Source organism: Salvelinus alpinus, chromosome 6 (assembly GCF_045679555.1).
Source record: "Salvelinus alpinus chromosome 6, SLU_Salpinus.1, whole genome shotgun sequence".
Lineage (NCBI taxonomy): Eukaryota > Metazoa > Chordata > Actinopteri > Salmoniformes > Salmonidae > Salvelinus > Salvelinus alpinus.
This window is the reverse complement of record NC_092091.1, coordinates 26,652,125-26,669,861: the sequence shown is the minus strand read 5'-3', so window position 1 is coordinate 26,669,861 and position 17,737 is coordinate 26,652,125. Positions and strand designations below refer to the sequence as shown.

At 44.6% G+C, this 17,737-nt stretch overlaps 1 protein-coding gene across 1 annotated transcript in view; it reads left to right on the top strand.

Annotated features, from left to right (window-relative positions):
- The window catches only part of LOC139578464 (voltage-dependent R-type calcium channel subunit alpha-1E-like), a 130,557-nt gene extending 118,816 nt beyond the window's left edge, over window positions 1-11,741 (top strand). The window contains exons 34-49 of the mRNA XM_071406092.1: window positions 126-206; window positions 320-439; window positions 560-625; window positions 1,654-1,745; window positions 1,828-1,990; window positions 2,168-2,295; window positions 3,470-3,566; window positions 4,392-4,497; window positions 4,644-4,751; window positions 4,867-4,967; window positions 5,063-5,169; window positions 5,441-5,576; window positions 9,500-9,628; window positions 10,183-10,327; window positions 10,558-10,739; window positions 10,859-11,741. Of these exons, the coding sequence (XP_071262193.1) occupies window positions 126-206; window positions 320-439; window positions 560-625; window positions 1,654-1,745; window positions 1,828-1,990; window positions 2,168-2,295; window positions 3,470-3,566; window positions 4,392-4,497; window positions 4,644-4,751; window positions 4,867-4,967; window positions 5,063-5,169; window positions 5,441-5,576; window positions 9,500-9,628; window positions 10,183-10,327; window positions 10,558-10,739; window positions 10,859-11,428 (2,331 nt within the window). The 3' untranslated portion in view covers window positions 11,429-11,741. The remainder of the gene's footprint in view (window positions 1-125; window positions 207-319; window positions 440-559; window positions 626-1,653; window positions 1,746-1,827; window positions 1,991-2,167; window positions 2,296-3,469; window positions 3,567-4,391; window positions 4,498-4,643; window positions 4,752-4,866; window positions 4,968-5,062; window positions 5,170-5,440; window positions 5,577-9,499; window positions 9,629-10,182; window positions 10,328-10,557; window positions 10,740-10,858) is intronic.
- Window positions 11,742-17,737: the final 5,996 nt, after the last annotated feature.

The window sequence follows — 17,737 nt, the reverse complement described above, 5'->3', positions numbered from 1 at the left end:
CTGTAGCAAACTGGCTCAAATGAAGATCCTACATCTGTACTGCCCATAACATCATGATCTGATACAGTGTGCAATGCTACTAACATCTACTGACTGAAGTATGGATGTTGTCATCTCTTTTCCAGAACTACTTTCGAGACACTTGGAATATATTTGACTTCATCACGGTTTTGGGCAGCATCACAGAAATAGTGGTGGACCTGCAGGTAAAAAAGCATGACTGAATATCAGTCAATGGCTGATTACGTTGCCATTTCTATGCAGTGTACTGTAAATAAACGGCATACATAGTGCTAGTGTCTCTCTCATCTCCCTTTAGTCAATTGAGACCTTCAACATGGGTTTCCTGAAGCTGTTCCGAGCTGCTCGACTGATCAAGCTGTTGAGGCAGGGTTACACCATCCGCATCCTGCTCTGGACCTTTGTCCAGTCCTTTAAGGTCAGCTCCACTCACATTACAGTACAGCACTGGAAAGAGACACTTAAGAGTGAAGCCAGGTGTGTGTGTGTGTAACGTCTGGTACTGTTACTTTATCATGACATAGGGTTTCTCTTTCAGGCTCTCCCCTACGTCTGTCTGCTCATTGCCATGCTCTTCTTCATCTATGCAATCATCGGAATGCAGGTAAGGTGTTGCTCACACGCTTGATCTATTCTGCCACTTTCTTGGTTCGTCATTGCATGGTGTGAATGTGTCGGTTCTGCATATAGCACAAGACATATCTCATGAATAGTCTCTATTCATACACTGTCCATACTGTCTATACACACCATTATATACTGAACAAAAATATAAACGCAACATGCAACAATTTCAACAATTTTACTGAGTTACAGTTCATATAACGAAATCGGTCAATTGAAATAAATTCATTAGGTCCTAATCTATGGATTTTGCATAGACCCACCCACTTGAGAGCCAGGCCCACCAACTGGGGAGCCAAACCCAGCCAATCAAACTTAATTTCCCCCCACAAAAAGGGCTTTATTACAGACAGAAATCCCGCAAGTGAAGAAGCAGGATGTGGAGTTCCTGAGCTGGCGTGGTTACAAGTGGTCTGCGTTTGTGAGGCCGGTTAGACGTACTAACAAATTCTCTAAAAACAACTTTGGAGGTGGCTTATGGTAGAGAAATGAACATTCAATTCTCTGGCAAAAGCTCTGGTGGACATTCCTGCAGTCAACATGCCAATTGTACACTCCCTCAAAACATTAGACATCTGTGTCATTGTGTTTTGTGACAAAACTGCACATTTTAGAGTGGGCTTTTATTGGCCCCAGAGCAAGGTGCACCTGTGTAATGATCATGCTGTTTAATCAGATTCTTGATATGCCACACCTGTCAAGTGGATGGATTATCTTGGCAAAGGAGAAATGCCCACTAACAGGGATGTAAACAAATTTGTGCATATGTAAAAATTCTGGAATCTTTTATTTCAGCTCATGAAACATGGGACCAACACTTTACATGTTTCGTTTTATATTTTTGTTACCGACTCTGACATGGCTCGTTCTGATATTTCTGATATATATTTGGAATTTGTGTATTATTTTATATTGTTAGGTATTACTGCACTGTTGGAGCTATAGACATAGGCATGGCGTATGTGTACACGACCCATACAATTTGATTTGTTTTGAATATTCCTCAAGGTTTTTGGAAACATCAGACTGGATGAGGAGACTCACATCAACCAACACAACAACTTCAAGACCTTCTTTGGTGCTCTGATGTTGCTATTCAGGTATAGTAGGATATCCTGCATGTGTCACACAGTGGCTAACCAAGGCTCAGTCTCTGAACAACACACTGCTGTCTGTCTGCAGGAGTGCCACGGGGGAGTCGTGGCAGGAGATCATGCTGTCATGTTTAGGGGGGCAGAAGTGTGAGCCAGACCCCTTAGCTCTAACATCAGACCACGAGGAGCGCTGTGGAACTGAGTTTGCCTACTTCTACTTTGTTTCCTTCATCTTCTTCAGCTCATTTCTGGTAAGAGTCCTACTCTAAGAGTCCAGCTGTCCTACTCTATGAGTCCTACTCTAGGAGACCGCCTCTTACCGGAAATGAGAGGAAGAAGTTGAAGGAGACACTTACATGCATACATATTCCCTTTCATGTACACATATTGTAGTTCCTTGTCTATGACCTCCTCTAATCACTGTTCAGATGCTGAATCTGTTTGTGGCTGTGATCATGGACAACTTTGAGTACCTCACCCGGGATTCTTCCATCTTGGGGCCTCATCATCTGGATGAGTTTGTTCGTATCTGGGGTGAATACGACCGAGCTGCTTGGTAAGTCAGAGGCCCAACAACACATACTAACACATACAAAGTAGCAGCACAGCACATATGTTATACAGCATGTCATTATATGTAGGAATTATTTACTATTTTAATGTTATTCTAATGTTTCACCCAACTACTTACAAATACCACCATATGGCCTTCAAGTCCAAAACATTTCACAATATGAATAGTATTGCATATTTGCCTAATTGTTGTCCGATGTGTCCTGATGCTCTGCTCTCCAGGTTCTTGTTAGGACAATGGTGGCAATCCAGCTCTAGTAAACTCCAGCAAAGCTGAATCTCTGTGTTTATTGTTAACTACAGAAATATATGTTCTTTCCAGTGGAAGGATTCACTATAAGGAGATGTACACAGTAGTACGCACTATTTCCCCTCCCCTGGGCTTTGGAAAGAACTGCCCCTACAACGTGGCCTGCAAGGTTTGGCTCCCCCACCACTATCCCTTGATCCCTTAACCCCCTCCTACCTGTTGGGACCCTTCCTCTGCTCCCTTCCATTCCTCTCCAACAATTTTCACTACCCCTCTAAGGCCTGCTTGCACTGCTGAAGGGGGACCGCCCTGGTTCTGCCCCAGGCCAAAGAATGACTGGGTTATGGCTTCAGGATACAAAGAGACGGCTCCTCCTCTAGCATACAGACAATATCATTATGCACTTCATGCTGTAGATGCAGAGCAATGAACTATTGGAACATTTAGTGTAACAAACAACTACACAAAACCAGTGTGCTGAGTCGTGACACTCTGTGGCTGGTTGGATCTGGTACCTCTGATTTAGTTGACTGGTTATAGTAGAATCATGAGAAGGGTTATAGTGGGGCCTACTGTAAGTCCCTCCCTGACAATAGTCAGCAGTAACGTTGCAGGTTTAGGATGCCAGGTAAGTATCTGCCAGATCCACAGAGGACCCTGCTGTCATTCCTTTGGTCTTTGATTTTAGATTTTCTTCTTCTCTCTCTTTTCTATGCCAAGTCTGCATAGAAATACCACAACCTGATTTGATCCTTTCTGTGTAATGCCATTGAATAACCCTCTTTCTGATATCTCTTCCTTTTTTTCATATTCTTTTCTTCCTCCATTCCTTGGTAATACCTTCCCTGCCCTTGCTCCTCCTCCTCGTCCTCCTTGTCATCTGCCCTGCTCCCTGCCTCCTCCCCAGCGGGCGTATTCATTACACTGACATGTACGAGATGCTGACTGATATGTCGCCACCTCTTGGCCTCGGAAAGAAATGTCCCTCCAAAGTGGCTTATAAGGTAGACCAAAGACAACTAGGCAACATTTCTACATTTGGTCAATGGAGATGGCAAAGTAAAACCTTTCCCTCTGTGTTATATAGCCAATTCCAAATGAAGTGTGGAAAATGACTGTTGTCTATCGTACTGTAACGTGTCGCTTGTCGAATTGTAAGAGAATCCACAATGGTGTTTTTTGATCGGCAGATGACAATACGTAGAGTAAAAATAAATTAGCATTGTGCTTTGGCGTTTTCTTTTTTGTATTGATTTGCATCTTGGCAGAGAAATAACTGAGGAAGGTTTTGTGTGTTTAAGAGCTGTTTGTGGAATAACTGGTTTTCAGTGTCAGTAAGAATGCTTCGGTTTTGAAACGGGTGCAAAAAGCGAACATGTATTTCATAGAGCCACATTGTACAGTGTCAGAATGTCAAACAATCTTTCTCAATCACTGCTGCTTGATTACTTCCTCTATCTATACGCATGTGCCTTCTGCCCTTGCCCTCTTTGCCTTTTTTTCCATTATCATTGTCTTGTCATACGTGTGCATGGACTGTACAATGGAAATGAACCTACCCTCTTTGTGCACACTGTGTTGTGAGTCTCTTGGCTGTTGTTACAATGTCATTCTTATTCGAGAATTGTGTTATTAAAACATGCATTTATAATCCTTTGATTGTAAGTTTAGCTTGAACAGTGAAAAAATACTATCAAGTAGTTGAGACTTGTATATTACTGTAAGGCATAGATGGTTAACTGAGCATATCTTGTTGGCAACATGTTATCTCCTGGTTAGTGAATAATATTTCCTGCTTTGCTCCCCCCTCTTTCCATGGACACCCTCAGAGGCTGGTGCTGATGAACATGCCCGTGGATGAGGAGATGTCTGTTCACTTCACCTCCACCCTCATGGCCCTGATCCGAACTGCCCTGGAGGTCAAGATAGCCAGAGGTCAGGCTGGCATGTGAAAATAGATGAACATGAACAACTCTCTGAACTTGTTGTTCTTCTCAACTTTCTCTACACACTGTTGACCAACCGCCCCCATGAGCACCTGCTGCATGCTTTATCTCCTGTTGTTGTTGTGGTGGTTCCAGGAGGGGAGGACAGGGGGCAGATGGATTCAGACCTACAGAAGGAGATCGGTATCATCTGGCCACACCTTTCTCAGAAGACCCTAGACCTGCTCGTCCCCATCCACAAAGGTGACAGTCAGAATGTATAGTACCTCTGGCATTAGTCAATGTAGTTGAACTATTTGCTATAGTAGTTTTGCTTTTCAAAGAATTCCAAATGAGTGACATTATGCCATTCTTCTAGCCAATCATATGACCATTGGGAAGATCTACGCAGCTATGATGATCATGGACTACTACAAGCAGAGCAAAGCCAAGAAGCTCAGGCAACAGCTGGAGGAGCAGGTATGTCTACCTGTATGTACAGTATGAAACTATGGCCTCTGAACAGTATTTTGCATACTCTCATACTGGACCTATTTCATCCTCATCCCCTATAGAAACACGCTCCAATGTTCCAGCGTATGGACGCGTCCTCTCTGCCTCAGGACATCCTCTGCAGTGCCAAAGCCCTCCCCTTTCTGACCCACAGCGCTGGATCTGCCCTGTAAATATGCTTTTTGACTCCTAAAGTCCCCAAGCCTGTGTGTGCGTGTGGGTACAGGTATGTTAATAGATGTGTGTGTTCATCCTAGATAGGCATGCCGGACGCCGATGACGTACGCCGTCGATTAAGGCAGCCCCCCTGCACCTCTCTGATTCAGAGGGGTTGGGTTAAATGCGGAAGGCACATTTAGGTTGAATGCATTCAGTTGTGCAACTGACTAGGTATCCCCTATCCCTCTCTGAATGTCTGTCTGTCTTATCCGTTCCATCAGGACCAGAGGAGGGTTTGTGGCCTTGAGTCCCATCTCCCCCCAGGAGATGTTCATGCAACCCATGTCCCAGGACCTTGAGGATAAAGAGGAGGACTACCACCACTATCACTACCACCACCACCAGCTCCACACTCTGGTAAGGAATAGGTCTCAAGTACTGTAACATCCCCAGAAACACACTCACTCAACGCCCTAATCAAATCAAATCAAAGGGATAGTTCACCAAAATTAAAAAATTGCACATTGCTAAGGAAATCAATGTATGTATGTTGAAGCAAAATATAAAACGCAACATGTCAAGTGTTGGTCTCATGTTTCATGAGCTGAAATAAAAGATCAGAGAAATTTTCCATACGCACAAAAAGCTTATTTCTCTCAACTGCACAAATTTGTTTACATCCCTGTTAGTGAGCATTTCTCCTTTGCCAAGATAATCCATCCACCTGATAGATGTGGCATATCAAGGAGCGGATTAAACAGCATGATCATTACACAGGTGCACCTTGTGCTGGGACAATAAATGGCCACTCTAAAATGTGCAGTTTTGTCACATTATACAATGCCACAGATGTCTAAAGTTTTGAGGGAGCATGCAATTGGCATGCTAACTGCAGGAATGTCCACCAGAGCTGTTGCCAGAGAATTGAATGTTAATTTCTAAACCATCAGCCGCCTCCAATGTCGTTTTAGAGAATTTGGCAGTACGTCCAACCAGCCACACAACCGCAGACCACTTGTATGGCGTTGTGTGCGAGCGGTCTGCTGATGTCAACGTGATCTGAGTGCCCCATGGTGGCGGTGGGTTATGGTATGGACAGGTATAAGCTACGGACAACAAACACAATTGCATTTTATCTATAGCAATTTGAATGCACAGAGCTACCGTGACAAGATCATGAAGCCCATTGTCATGCTGTTCATCCGCCGCCATCACCTCATTGTTCCGGTATGATAATGCACAGCCCCATGTCACAAGGATCTGTACACAATTCCTGGAAGCTGAAAATATCCCAGTTCTTCCATGGTCTGCATACTCACCAGACATGTCACCCATTGCGCATGTTTGGGATGCTCTGGATCGACGTGTACGACAGCGTGTTCCAGTTCCCACCAATATCAAGCAACTTCGCACATCCATTGAAGAGGAGTGGGACAACATTCCACAATCAACAGCCTGATCAACTCTATTTGAAGGAGATGTGTCGTGCTGCATGAAGCAAATGGTGGTCACACTAAATACTGACTGGTTTTCTGATCAACGCCCCTACCTTTTTTTAAGGTATCTGTGACCAACAGATGCATATGTGTATTCCCAGTCATGTGAAATCCATAGATCAGGGCATAATTCATTTATTTCAATTGACTGATTTCCTTTTATGAACTGTTAGTCAGTAAAATCTTTGAAATTGTTGCATGTTGCAGTAATATTTTTGTTCAGTGTACAAGGTATGACAGCAATCTATGCTTTGGTATAGTTTCCCTGGCAGTGGCTCGCACTGTTTCCAAATGCTAACATTTTAGCATTGGTGCACAAATCACATTCAAGTCATGGGACTGATTTTTGCATTTTTCGGGAATCAATTTGAGATACTTTCAGATGATGTGGACATGATGTGTGTAGACTGCTTACAAGGTAAGTAAACCAATATTTTATTTTGTCATTTGGGTGAACTATGCCTTTAAAGTTAATTCTGCATGTACACAGTGTAAAAGCATGTATTAATTAGTATGTTACTCACTTAATGGGGAAATTATTGTGTTTTTAGTATTACACACTAAATGCATTAGTAGTTAGACTTTTGATGGGTAAACCTCCAGTGAGATATTATGGGGTTGGGTTATAGTCTGGTATGATGTGGTTGTGATCCAGAGAGAAGCGGAGGGGGGAATTGAGACTGTTTGTCCCAGGAGAGGCAGCATCTGACTGGACTCACTCTGACTCATCCAATCCCCCATCCATCACTGTGTCACTGTCCAGTAAATTAGTTGTCGCTGTCCCAGCCCAATCAGTATGCAGTATTCGGACGCTAGTGGGGTGTGATTTGTGTCGAGAGGTTTTATGTATGGTGCCAGTGTGTTCTGCTTCATAATCAAACTCTTGTCTGAAACAACATTGTAAAAAGCACTGTTGCTGATCCCTACCCTCTTATTCTTAGAAAAAAAGGGTTCCAAAAGGGTTCTTTGGCTGTCACCATAGGAGAAACATTTTTGGTTCCAGGTAGAACTCCTTTGGGTGCCATGTAGAACCCTCAGTGGAAAGGGTTCGACCTGGAACCGAAAAGGGTTCTTTAAAGGGTTCTCCTATGGGGACAGTCGAATAACAATTTTTCCAAGAGTGTACAGTACGATCAGACTGTCATCATAACTATTAGACCCAGCACAGATCAGTTTCTCATCTGTGAGTCATGCACACTTTTAGCCCTTTTTTGCCCCAATTGGTAGTTACAGTCTTGTCCCATCGCTGCAACTCCAGTACAGACACGGGAGAGGCGAAGGTCGAGAGCCATGCGTCCTCTGAAACACGACCCTGCCAAGCCGCACTGCTTCTCGACACACTGATCGCTTAACCCGGAAGCCGGCCGCACCAACGTGTCGGAGGAAACACTGTACAACTGGCGACTGACGTCAGCGTTCATGTGCCCGGCCCGCCACAAGGAGTCGCTAGAGCGCGATGGGACAAGGACATCCCGGCCAGCCAAACCCTCCCCTAACCCGGACGACGCTGGGCCAATTGTGCACCGCCTCTTGGGTCTCCCGGTCGCGGCTGGCTGTGACACAGCCTGGGATCAAACCCAGGTCTGTAGCGACACCTCTAACACTGCGATGCAGTGACTTAGACCGCTGTGCCACTCGGGAGGCCCCGTCATACACACTCTCACGTTACCCTCAAAGCCATTCAAACACACACCTACATTTTTATCAATACACATTCTAATGAACTCTACACAATCAAAGCCAGTTCTATCTAGCAGTACTGGATTGTAGTAGCTGATACAGCTGCCTTGCCCCCTTCTGTGTCATTCCCAACTTCACCATGGCAATGTCCTACCATGCTGTCCACTCCACACAGTGTTGTCCCTTGTTTTAGGCATTATCACTGCGCACCCATTTCTATGAAATGGCATCATAATTTCTTCGCCGTAGGCTTTGATGGACCATGCATATTATGCTTACTTTGCAAAATTGTCATGATTCTGCTGAGCTTTGGCACTATGGGGAGTGTGACTCTGACTACATGAAAGTGTGTGCCTTTCTGTAAGTGTGTCAATGGAACAGAGATGGAGACGGCAGCTTGTCTCTAGTGGTTTAGTGTCATCCTCAGCACTCCTCTCATGGTTTTGTGGTTTAACTGTACTGTGCCGGTATTTGGCACCTTTGTCATCATACAGAGCTGTGGCTCTCCCACACACCTCTCTGTTCTTTGAGCAGCTGTACAGAGTTCTGTTGGAGGATACTGCTCATATCTTTTGGTTATGGTTTCTCAGCTCCTCTCAACTCTTTGGTGATGAGTGAGGCATTTTGGTTTCCTAAGCCTGCATGCATGTGACTGGTTCTTTCCTCCGCTTCATGACTTTCAGTTATTCAAGCGCCAGCTTTAACCCCTTTTTGCGCATGTAGACACCGCCCCCTTCCTTCCCTCAGCCCCTCCTCTCTGCCCCGCCTGGTCTCAGCCCCTCCTCTCTGCCCCGCCTGGTTGTCAGCCCCGAATTGACAGTGGTACTCCAACCCACAGTACTTCTGAGGATTCCAGACAGGCACCACTCACACAGGTTCACAATGAATAGTGAAAAATGAATACATTACACTGCCAACACACAGTGCTTTGGCTGTCGCTGTGCTCAGCAAGTGCTTTTACTCTGAGTCAAGAGGGTGTACGGCTATTCGATATTGATAGCTCCACTCTACAGTATGTCAGTCAGCATACTACATCTGCTTGTGGCGTGTTGGTACAGTAGTCCTCTGCTGGTCCCCTGACGTCATTGCTGCAAACTCTGTCTGTTTTCACACATTAGAACTCTGCTGTGTTTCTCTCCCCTTCCTCTTTCTCTGACTATATAGGTTCCGGAGCGCAAAGAGTTTAACCGCATCCTTTGCCCTACTAACAGGCAGGATGCCCCACTCAAGGTGCCCGGGTGGGCAGTCTCTATCCGAGCCTCGTCTATGCCTCAGCTGGCTGTAGACACACAGGTACCTGTTACTGTACAGCCCCTCACCTCCCCTCCTCTACCCATGGGGACTCAGAAAGAACAGGACCCAGGTAGACAGCCTCTGTGGCGGCTTCAGAGGGATTGATGAACACTGGGGCAGTTGCAGGGACATAGATACAGCAGTCAGTCAGCCAATCAGCCATGAAGTGGAGGATTGGGTGTTACTAGGTTGCTATAGTTGATACATATGATTTCAACTGTTACCTTCAATGGTTGTTGACAGTGTGGGTGGCATACTTTGATGGTTTCTAATCCTTGCATGGCAAAAATGTCAGTGTGCCAGGTTTCCCAAAACGGTGTCTTTTTAGTTCAAGGTAATATGGCTTGGAAGTGACTTTGGGTCCTTGAAAGCGCTATGTAAATACCATGTATTAAACATGGAATGTGTGTGGTGAATGAGAGAAAGTCTTCTGCTCAGAACTCAGATTAGAACTCCACACACTTCCTACCCTCCCACATTCTCTCAACCAATTGCACATGCATGTGTATGTATGTGTACTGTATGTGTGTGTGTGTGTTTATCTGTGTGTGTAGGTTGGGACAGACAGCAGCAAATTGATGAAACGCTCCTTCTCCACTATTGGTGATCAGTGCGTAAATGGGCTGTGGCAGGAGGAGTACTCTCTGGAGAGGTTCAGTTCTGACCGTCTGTATAGACCACGACAGAGGAGCATCAGAGGTACCTTATACACAGTTGCAGTTTACATGGCTCCTTTCCTTTTCCGTTTAAAGCAGGAATGTGTTCACTATGCCATTGCTTAGGGTCTATTCCCTGGTCCTGTTCCATTTGAAGAACTATTGAAGAACACTGGTGGTTCTCAGTTTTAGAAGCCCCCTGATGAAAGCTGTGTGTTTACTATAATGTATGTGACCCTCTTCATAGCTCCCCTCTCTCTCCCTGCCTCTCAGGCATCAGGTCCAACCTCAGGGAACCAGTGGATCAAGAGCGGGGGCGCTCCAAAGAGCGGCGCCACCTGCTGTCTCCCGACGTGTCCCGCTGCAACTCTGAGGAGCGGGGCCAGGACCCGTCACAGGAACGCAAGCAGTCCCGCTCCCCCAGCGAGGGACACGCACATGTCCACCATAGACAGGTGGGTGTTCTTTTAACGGCCCTGACACTGTTATTATTTAATTCCTGGCTTTAACTGTCAATAACCGCCCCTGCCACCATTAAAGCCTGGTTTATGTGTGAGATCTCTTATCTCTGCAGGGCAACACTTCAGGCAGCCCAGGCCCGTCTAACTCTGAGTCCAGCACCCCCAGTGGCCGTCGGCAGCTCCCCCAGACGCCATCGCGGCCACGCCCTCACATCTCCTACTCCCCCCTGATATGCCGAGCCCACCCCTCCCCCCCTGCTGTCAGCGAGGGCAGAGCCCAGATCCAGGAGGCCCCTGGAGAGACGGAGGAGCCCTTGTGGAGGGAGGAAGGGGAGAAGCCAGCCCAGGTGGCAGGATCGGGGGTGGGGGTGGTAGTAGGGGTGAGTGACCCAGGGTTAGGGGTCAGTCACCCACATCCCTCCCCTCACCGGTACATCTCGGAGCCATACCTGCCCCTGCACGAGGAGTTCCACAGCCCAGACTCCTCAGGCCTGGAGGAGACTCTGACCTTCGAGGTGGCCATTGCAACCAGTCTGGGTCGGGCCAACACCATCAGCTCTGCCCCCCAGCTCAGACACAACTGGCAGGTCCCCAACGGACAATTCCATAAACGCCTGGGTCAGGCCAGCTCTCTGGCCGCCTGCGAGCTCCTGTGTGACACCGATGAGGATGACCGCTGTTAGGTCCGGTACTGGGAGATGAAGAGGAGGAAGATGGACAGCAAAACTGGGTACCAGAGAGACAGGGGTCCTCAGTCTGAAGTACACTGTCAGGGCGTGTACTGAGTGTGCATCTGTCTGTGTGTGTGTTTGTAGGAGTGCAATATGTTTGCCAAATCAATAAGACAGGGAAGATATGGGAAGTGCACTGCTGGCGTACAGTGCAAAAGTTCACCAGTTGCATTTTGATTGTTGTTTGAACAAAGTCAAATAACTGGGGAGCATGTATCCTCACTGCTTAGACCTATGACAAAATAATAAATATGTTTTAAGTACAGTATGTAGCTGAAAATAGCATGTGAGACTGAAGTAGCAGGAATGTATTAAAATGGTTCTCTTTTCCTCATATAAGATAAGAAGAAAGCTCTCAATTGTTCGATCTTTGTGGATCATGAAACAGTGATTGGTGTGTAGGGATCCGAGGCATACATTGGCTGTCACATCAGACACTGCTTTAAAACAACCCAGCTAGCACATGTGGTTGCTTGGAAATTGTGGCAACGTAAGTTCTTGGTCCTAGCAACGAAGCCATAAGTTTCTTCACCAGTAAAATGCAACGTTTTTTAAACATTCTGAGAATGGAAGTGAAAATTTTGTCTCTTCTGGTAAAGTACATTTTTAGGTTGCAGAGAGGATCTGAGAACATTTTACTATGGTTACCTGAAAGTTTTATTAACGTTTTGAGAACGTAAATTCTAGGTAGTTTAACTGTTTTGAACTCCAAGCACAGATAGGACACATGGAAATTCATTAAGCATTAATCATGCAAACACATTTCTTTTTTATTGTGGCACAGTGCCAGTGAGATTCAAACCTATAATCTTCTGTTTTCTATTCATGGAATTAGTCCACTGTGCCACCAGGATGCAGTTAGCATGCCATGTTTTTTTAACTCATACAAAGCTGTTAATTTTAGTCTATTCAAAAGACCCTATTTCAAAGGAAACAAGCACTTATTAAGATCACCTGAACACACTTAAGAGTATAGAGAGAGTTTTGTTGATGCTGTGAACAGAATGTACAGTAAAAGGTTTGGACACACCTACTAATTTCTTTATTTTGACTATTTTCTACATTGTAGAATAATAGTGAAGACATCAAAACTATGAAATAACACATATGGAATCATGTAGTAACCAAAAAAGGGTTAAACAAATCCAAATATATTTTAGATTTTCAATTATTCAAAGTAGCCACCCTTTGCCTTGATAACAGCTTTGCACACTCAACCAGCTTCATGAGGAATGCTTTCCCAACAGTCTTGAAGGTGTTCCCACGTATGGGGAGCACTTGTTGGCTCCTTTTCCTTCATTCTGCGGTCCAACTCATCCCAAACCTTCTCAATTGTGTTGAGGTCAGGTGATTGTGGAGGCCAGGTCATCTGATGCAGTACTCCATCACTCTCCTTCTTGGTCAAATAGCCCTTGCACAGCCTGGAGGTGTGTTCTGGGTCATTGTCCTGTTGAAAAACAAATGATAGTCCCACTAATCGCAAACCAGATGGGATGGCGTATCGCTGCAGAATGTTGTGGTAGCCATGCTGGTTAAGTGTGCCTTGAATTCTAAATAAATCACCAACAGTGTCACCAGCAAAGCACCCCCACACCGTCACACATCCTCCTCCATGCTTCACGTTGGGATCCACACATGCGGAGATCATCCGTTCACCTACAGTACTCTGCGTCTCACAAAGACACGGTGGTTGGAACCAAAAATCTCAAATTTAGACTCTTCAGACCAAAGGACATATTTCCACCGGTCTAATGTCCATTGCCCGTGTTTCTTGGCCCAAGCAAGTCTCTTGTTATTATGGGTGTCCTTTAGTAGTGGTTTCTTTGCAGCAATTTGACCATGAATGCCTGATTCCCACAGTCTCCTCTGAACAGTTGATGTTGAGATGTGTCTGTTACTTGAACTATGTGATTTATTTGGGCTGCAATCTGAGGCAGGTAACTCTAATTAACTTCATCATAGCGCTTGACTGACCTTCATGTCTTAACCCTTGTGATGTCTTAAGGGTCAAAAATGACCCGCCACTATGTTTAACAGCAGAGAAAACCCCTTAAATTATATTTTTTCAACTTGAAATTTGATTGAGTGACCCCAACATTAGAAAAAGTGAAACATTGCCTTTGTTCATATTTCCATGTAAGCTGTACACCACCAGGGTACAATGATTATCTAATAGGCTGACCACACCGCTCGCGTCTGCGTTGCCAACGTCTAAAATAGAAATCGGTTCTATTTCTGACGCAGATCGTGCTGCAAGTCCTGCCTCTCCCATCGGTTTGTAGAAGCAGGTACCCACGTGCCATCTCCTCATTGGTTATACCCACATGGGTGACTGAAGACGAACGAGGTCAGTGGCGGTAATGCACCTAATTTATGAAAGTTGCCAATCGCAATATAAAGTAAAGAGAAGAAAAAGCCTGGAAGGAAGAGAGATGACTGGAAACGATTCTGTTGACCGTTTTATGTGTGGATTAATTGTCAGAGTAGAGGACCTTGGGCATTTCAGGTAAAATAACAACTCAATGTTTATATCCCAGGACAAATTAGCTAGCAACAGCAACCTAGCTAAATCGGACAAATTAGCTAGCAAGTGCAAGCTAGCTAGCTAAATTGCCATACATGTTTGATACTTTTCGACCTGTCCCCAAATTAATGTAATTGGTTCAGAGTTTGTTTTGATATTTTAACCTGTGTGTCGTGATCGCGTTTGGTGTAAATAAATACATTTATGCACGATGGCGCACGCGCGCAGCCGGTTTGGATTCCGTGTTTGGGTCATTTTTGACCCGGCAGTTATAAAATAATTTACACACCACAAAAAAACACAAAGACACACACACACACAAAATGAGAAATTGGGATTGTGTGCTACTGATTGAACTCAGACAAAACTTTCTTGTGCATGTGCAGCATCTCCCCTCCACGACCCCACACATGACTCAAGTTCACAGACAAAATAAAAACAATTTCAGACAAAATAAAAATGTCTTGAAAGCATTGTTAACTAATGCAGTCGGAGGCTATAAAGGTGCTGCAGATGACAGTCCCCCCAGTTCTCTCTTTGCTGAAGCCTTGAGTGCACGTTTCAGCGCCCAACAGGTCATAGATCTGAGGAACAAGAGACCAATGATTTAGAAGAGGAGGAGGTATCTGAAGAAGAAGATGGGGAAGAATACAACCCAGAGCATGATGCATCATCTTCAGATGAAGAAGAAATCCCCCAAGCTGAAAGAGAGAATTTTTTGTCAAAGAACAGCAAAATAACATGGTCCTTGTCACCATATGACAACCAGGCCAGGATAGAAGCACAAAATGTCATAAGGATGACCCCAGGGCCCACAAGACATGCAGTTGCCCATGCCCAGGACATCGCCTCAACATTCTACATGTTCATCCCACCAGCCATCGAAAAAATCATCCTGGAGATGAAAATATGGAGGGTTTTCGTAAATATGAAGACAACTGGAAAAGGATGGATGAGATTGACCTGCGTGCCTACATAGGGCTGCTAATCTTAGGTGTGTATAGGTCCCGAGGCGAGGCTACGTGTAGTCTCTGGGATGCAGAGAGTGGAAGGGCGATTTCCCGTGCCACGATGCCACTGGAAGTCTTTCCCGCTTTCTCAAGAATGCTACGATTTGATAACCGTGAGATCTGCAAAACGTGTGAGAGACAAACTGAGAGGTCTGAGAGAAGTGGGTGGAGCGTACCTCTACAACCCTGGGCCTGAAGTAACAGTGGATGAGCAACTGGTTCCATTCAGGGGTACATTTTTATTTCCATATCTGTAATGTAAGTGATTTTCACTTTTAGTTTTATTATGTATTGCTGTAATATCATTGATTTATGTGATTGTTTTCTGTGACACTGATACTAATTACTGATCGTAATCTCTTTTGTCAAAAGGTTGCTGTCCTTTCCGGTAGTATATGCCCAACAAGCCAGCTAAGTATGGCAGCAAGATATGGGTGGCCTGTGACGCACATTCCAGCTACGCTGTAAGATGCAAGTCTACACAGGGAAGCCGAGCAGTGGAGGCCCGGAGAAGAACCAAGGGATGCGGGTTGTGCTTGATGTGACAAATGGACTGAGGGGGCACAATGTCACGTGTGACAATTTCTTCACCTCTTATGAACTCAGCCAGCAGCTCCTGAAGAGGGAGATCACCATGATTAGAAAGTTAGAAAGAACCAGTTAGAAAGAACAAGCCTGATCTCCCCCTGCACTCCTCGCAACATGGGGGAGAGAGGCCTTCTCATCAAAGTTTGCCTTCAACCCCACTCTAGTTTCTTACCTCCCAAAGAGGAACAAGAATGTGGTCCTCCTGAGCACACTACACAAAACGGCTGAGATCAGTGATCCGTGAGGACAGGAAGCCAGCCATCATCCTGGACTACAACCACAACAAAGGAGGCATGTACAACCTGGACATGGTGATTGGAACTTACAGCTGCAGGAGGATGACTGCCTGCTGGCCCCTGATCATCTTCCATAACATCATTGATGTGTCCTCATACAATGCCTTCATGATATGGAACAAGATCAACCCTACCTGGATGCCTGATAAGCGGAACAAGAGGAGGGTGTTCCTGGAGTAGCTGGGAAATTGCACTTGTAACCCCACACTTTCAAAGAAGGGAGCGCCTCCCCCGCACAGCAGCCTCTGCAGCACTTGTGAAAGCTGTTCAGTGGGCTGAATCTTGTCCTGATCCACCGGAGGCTGCAGCTGGGGCAGGCAGGAGGAGGAGACGCCAATTCTGCCCTCCAAAGAAGGACTGTAAAACAAATACTATCTGCTGCACATGTGAGAAATACATGTGCAAAGTCCATGCACACACACTTGCATACTGTCCTACATGTGCTAATTAGAGTTGATTGATTTATGTTCTTCACATTTTTGTTTTGTATCTATTATCTTATTGTATTCTTATTTATTGTTGTTGTTTATACACCTTGTGGTTCCAAAAATGTGAGAAGACTAGTATTTTGCAGTTGAATTCTTTATTGTACAGTATATAAGAATATATCACTATGTTGCCAAAAAAGTTATGTTGTTTCCCTTCAATAAAATGCATTCAAAACTACTTTCTGCACATTTCTGTTACTTTCTTAGGCTATACAAGTGCTATCTCTTGCAAAAAAAAACATGTTTACACCTATGCAGTACCTTTAGCAGTAATAATAATAATAATAAACCTCTACTTTAGTAAAGAAAACAATTATGACAGGTGTGTTGTAATAAAAACGAGTGGTGTCCACTGATTAAATGCAGTCTTTCTGCATTGTGAAGAGGGAAACCCCAGATATTCACAAAGTTTGTGATGAATGACAGGTTGTTTCTTCATGCAAAATAGATTTGGGGTTTAAAATTCAATTAAGCGGCTTTATTTCAGGGGTTTAGTGAAGGCGGGTAATTTTTTACCCTTAGGACAAGGGGAGTATACAGAATGTTAAGACTACACAAGGGATGTCTTAAAGTAATGATGGACTGTCATTTCTCTTTGCTTATTTGAGCTGTTCTTACCATGATATGGACTTGGTCTTTTACCAAATAGGGGTATCTTCTGTATACCACCCCTACCTTGTCACAACACAACGGATTGCCTCAAATGCATTAAGGAAAGAAATTTCACAAATGAACTTTTAACAAGGCACACCTGTTAATTGAAATGCATTCCATGTGACTACCTCATGAATCTGGTTGAGAGAATACCAAGAGTGTGCAAAGCTGTCATCAAGGCAAAGGGTGGCTATTTTGAAGAATATAAAATATATTTTGATTTGTTTAACACCTTTTTGGTTACTACATGATTCCATGTGTGTTATTTCATATTTTTGATGTCTTCACTATTATTCTACAATGTAGAAATTGTCAAAATAAAGAAAATCCCTTGACTGAGTAGGTGTGTCCAAACTTTTGACTGGTACTGTATATGTTTTTAAATAACATTCTCAGAATGATCTTGGAACTAGTGATGGGGAAACTAAGCTTCCTGAAGCATTGCACATTTCCAGCCAATTGTGTCAAAAATAGGTGAATTACTCGAAGCTTTGATCAACACGTTGTACACTAGTGGCACCTGCTGGTCAAAATAATTTAGAACTGCCAAATTATTATAGATGAAGTCCCACACGCCGTATCTCGTGTGCAGGGTAGCGTTTTTGTCTTCTATCAAAACCAATACCAAACCAATCAGGTGGTTGCTCGAAAAAAACGACGTTTCGGACGTCATTGATCCCGTGCTTCTGATAAAGTGAGAC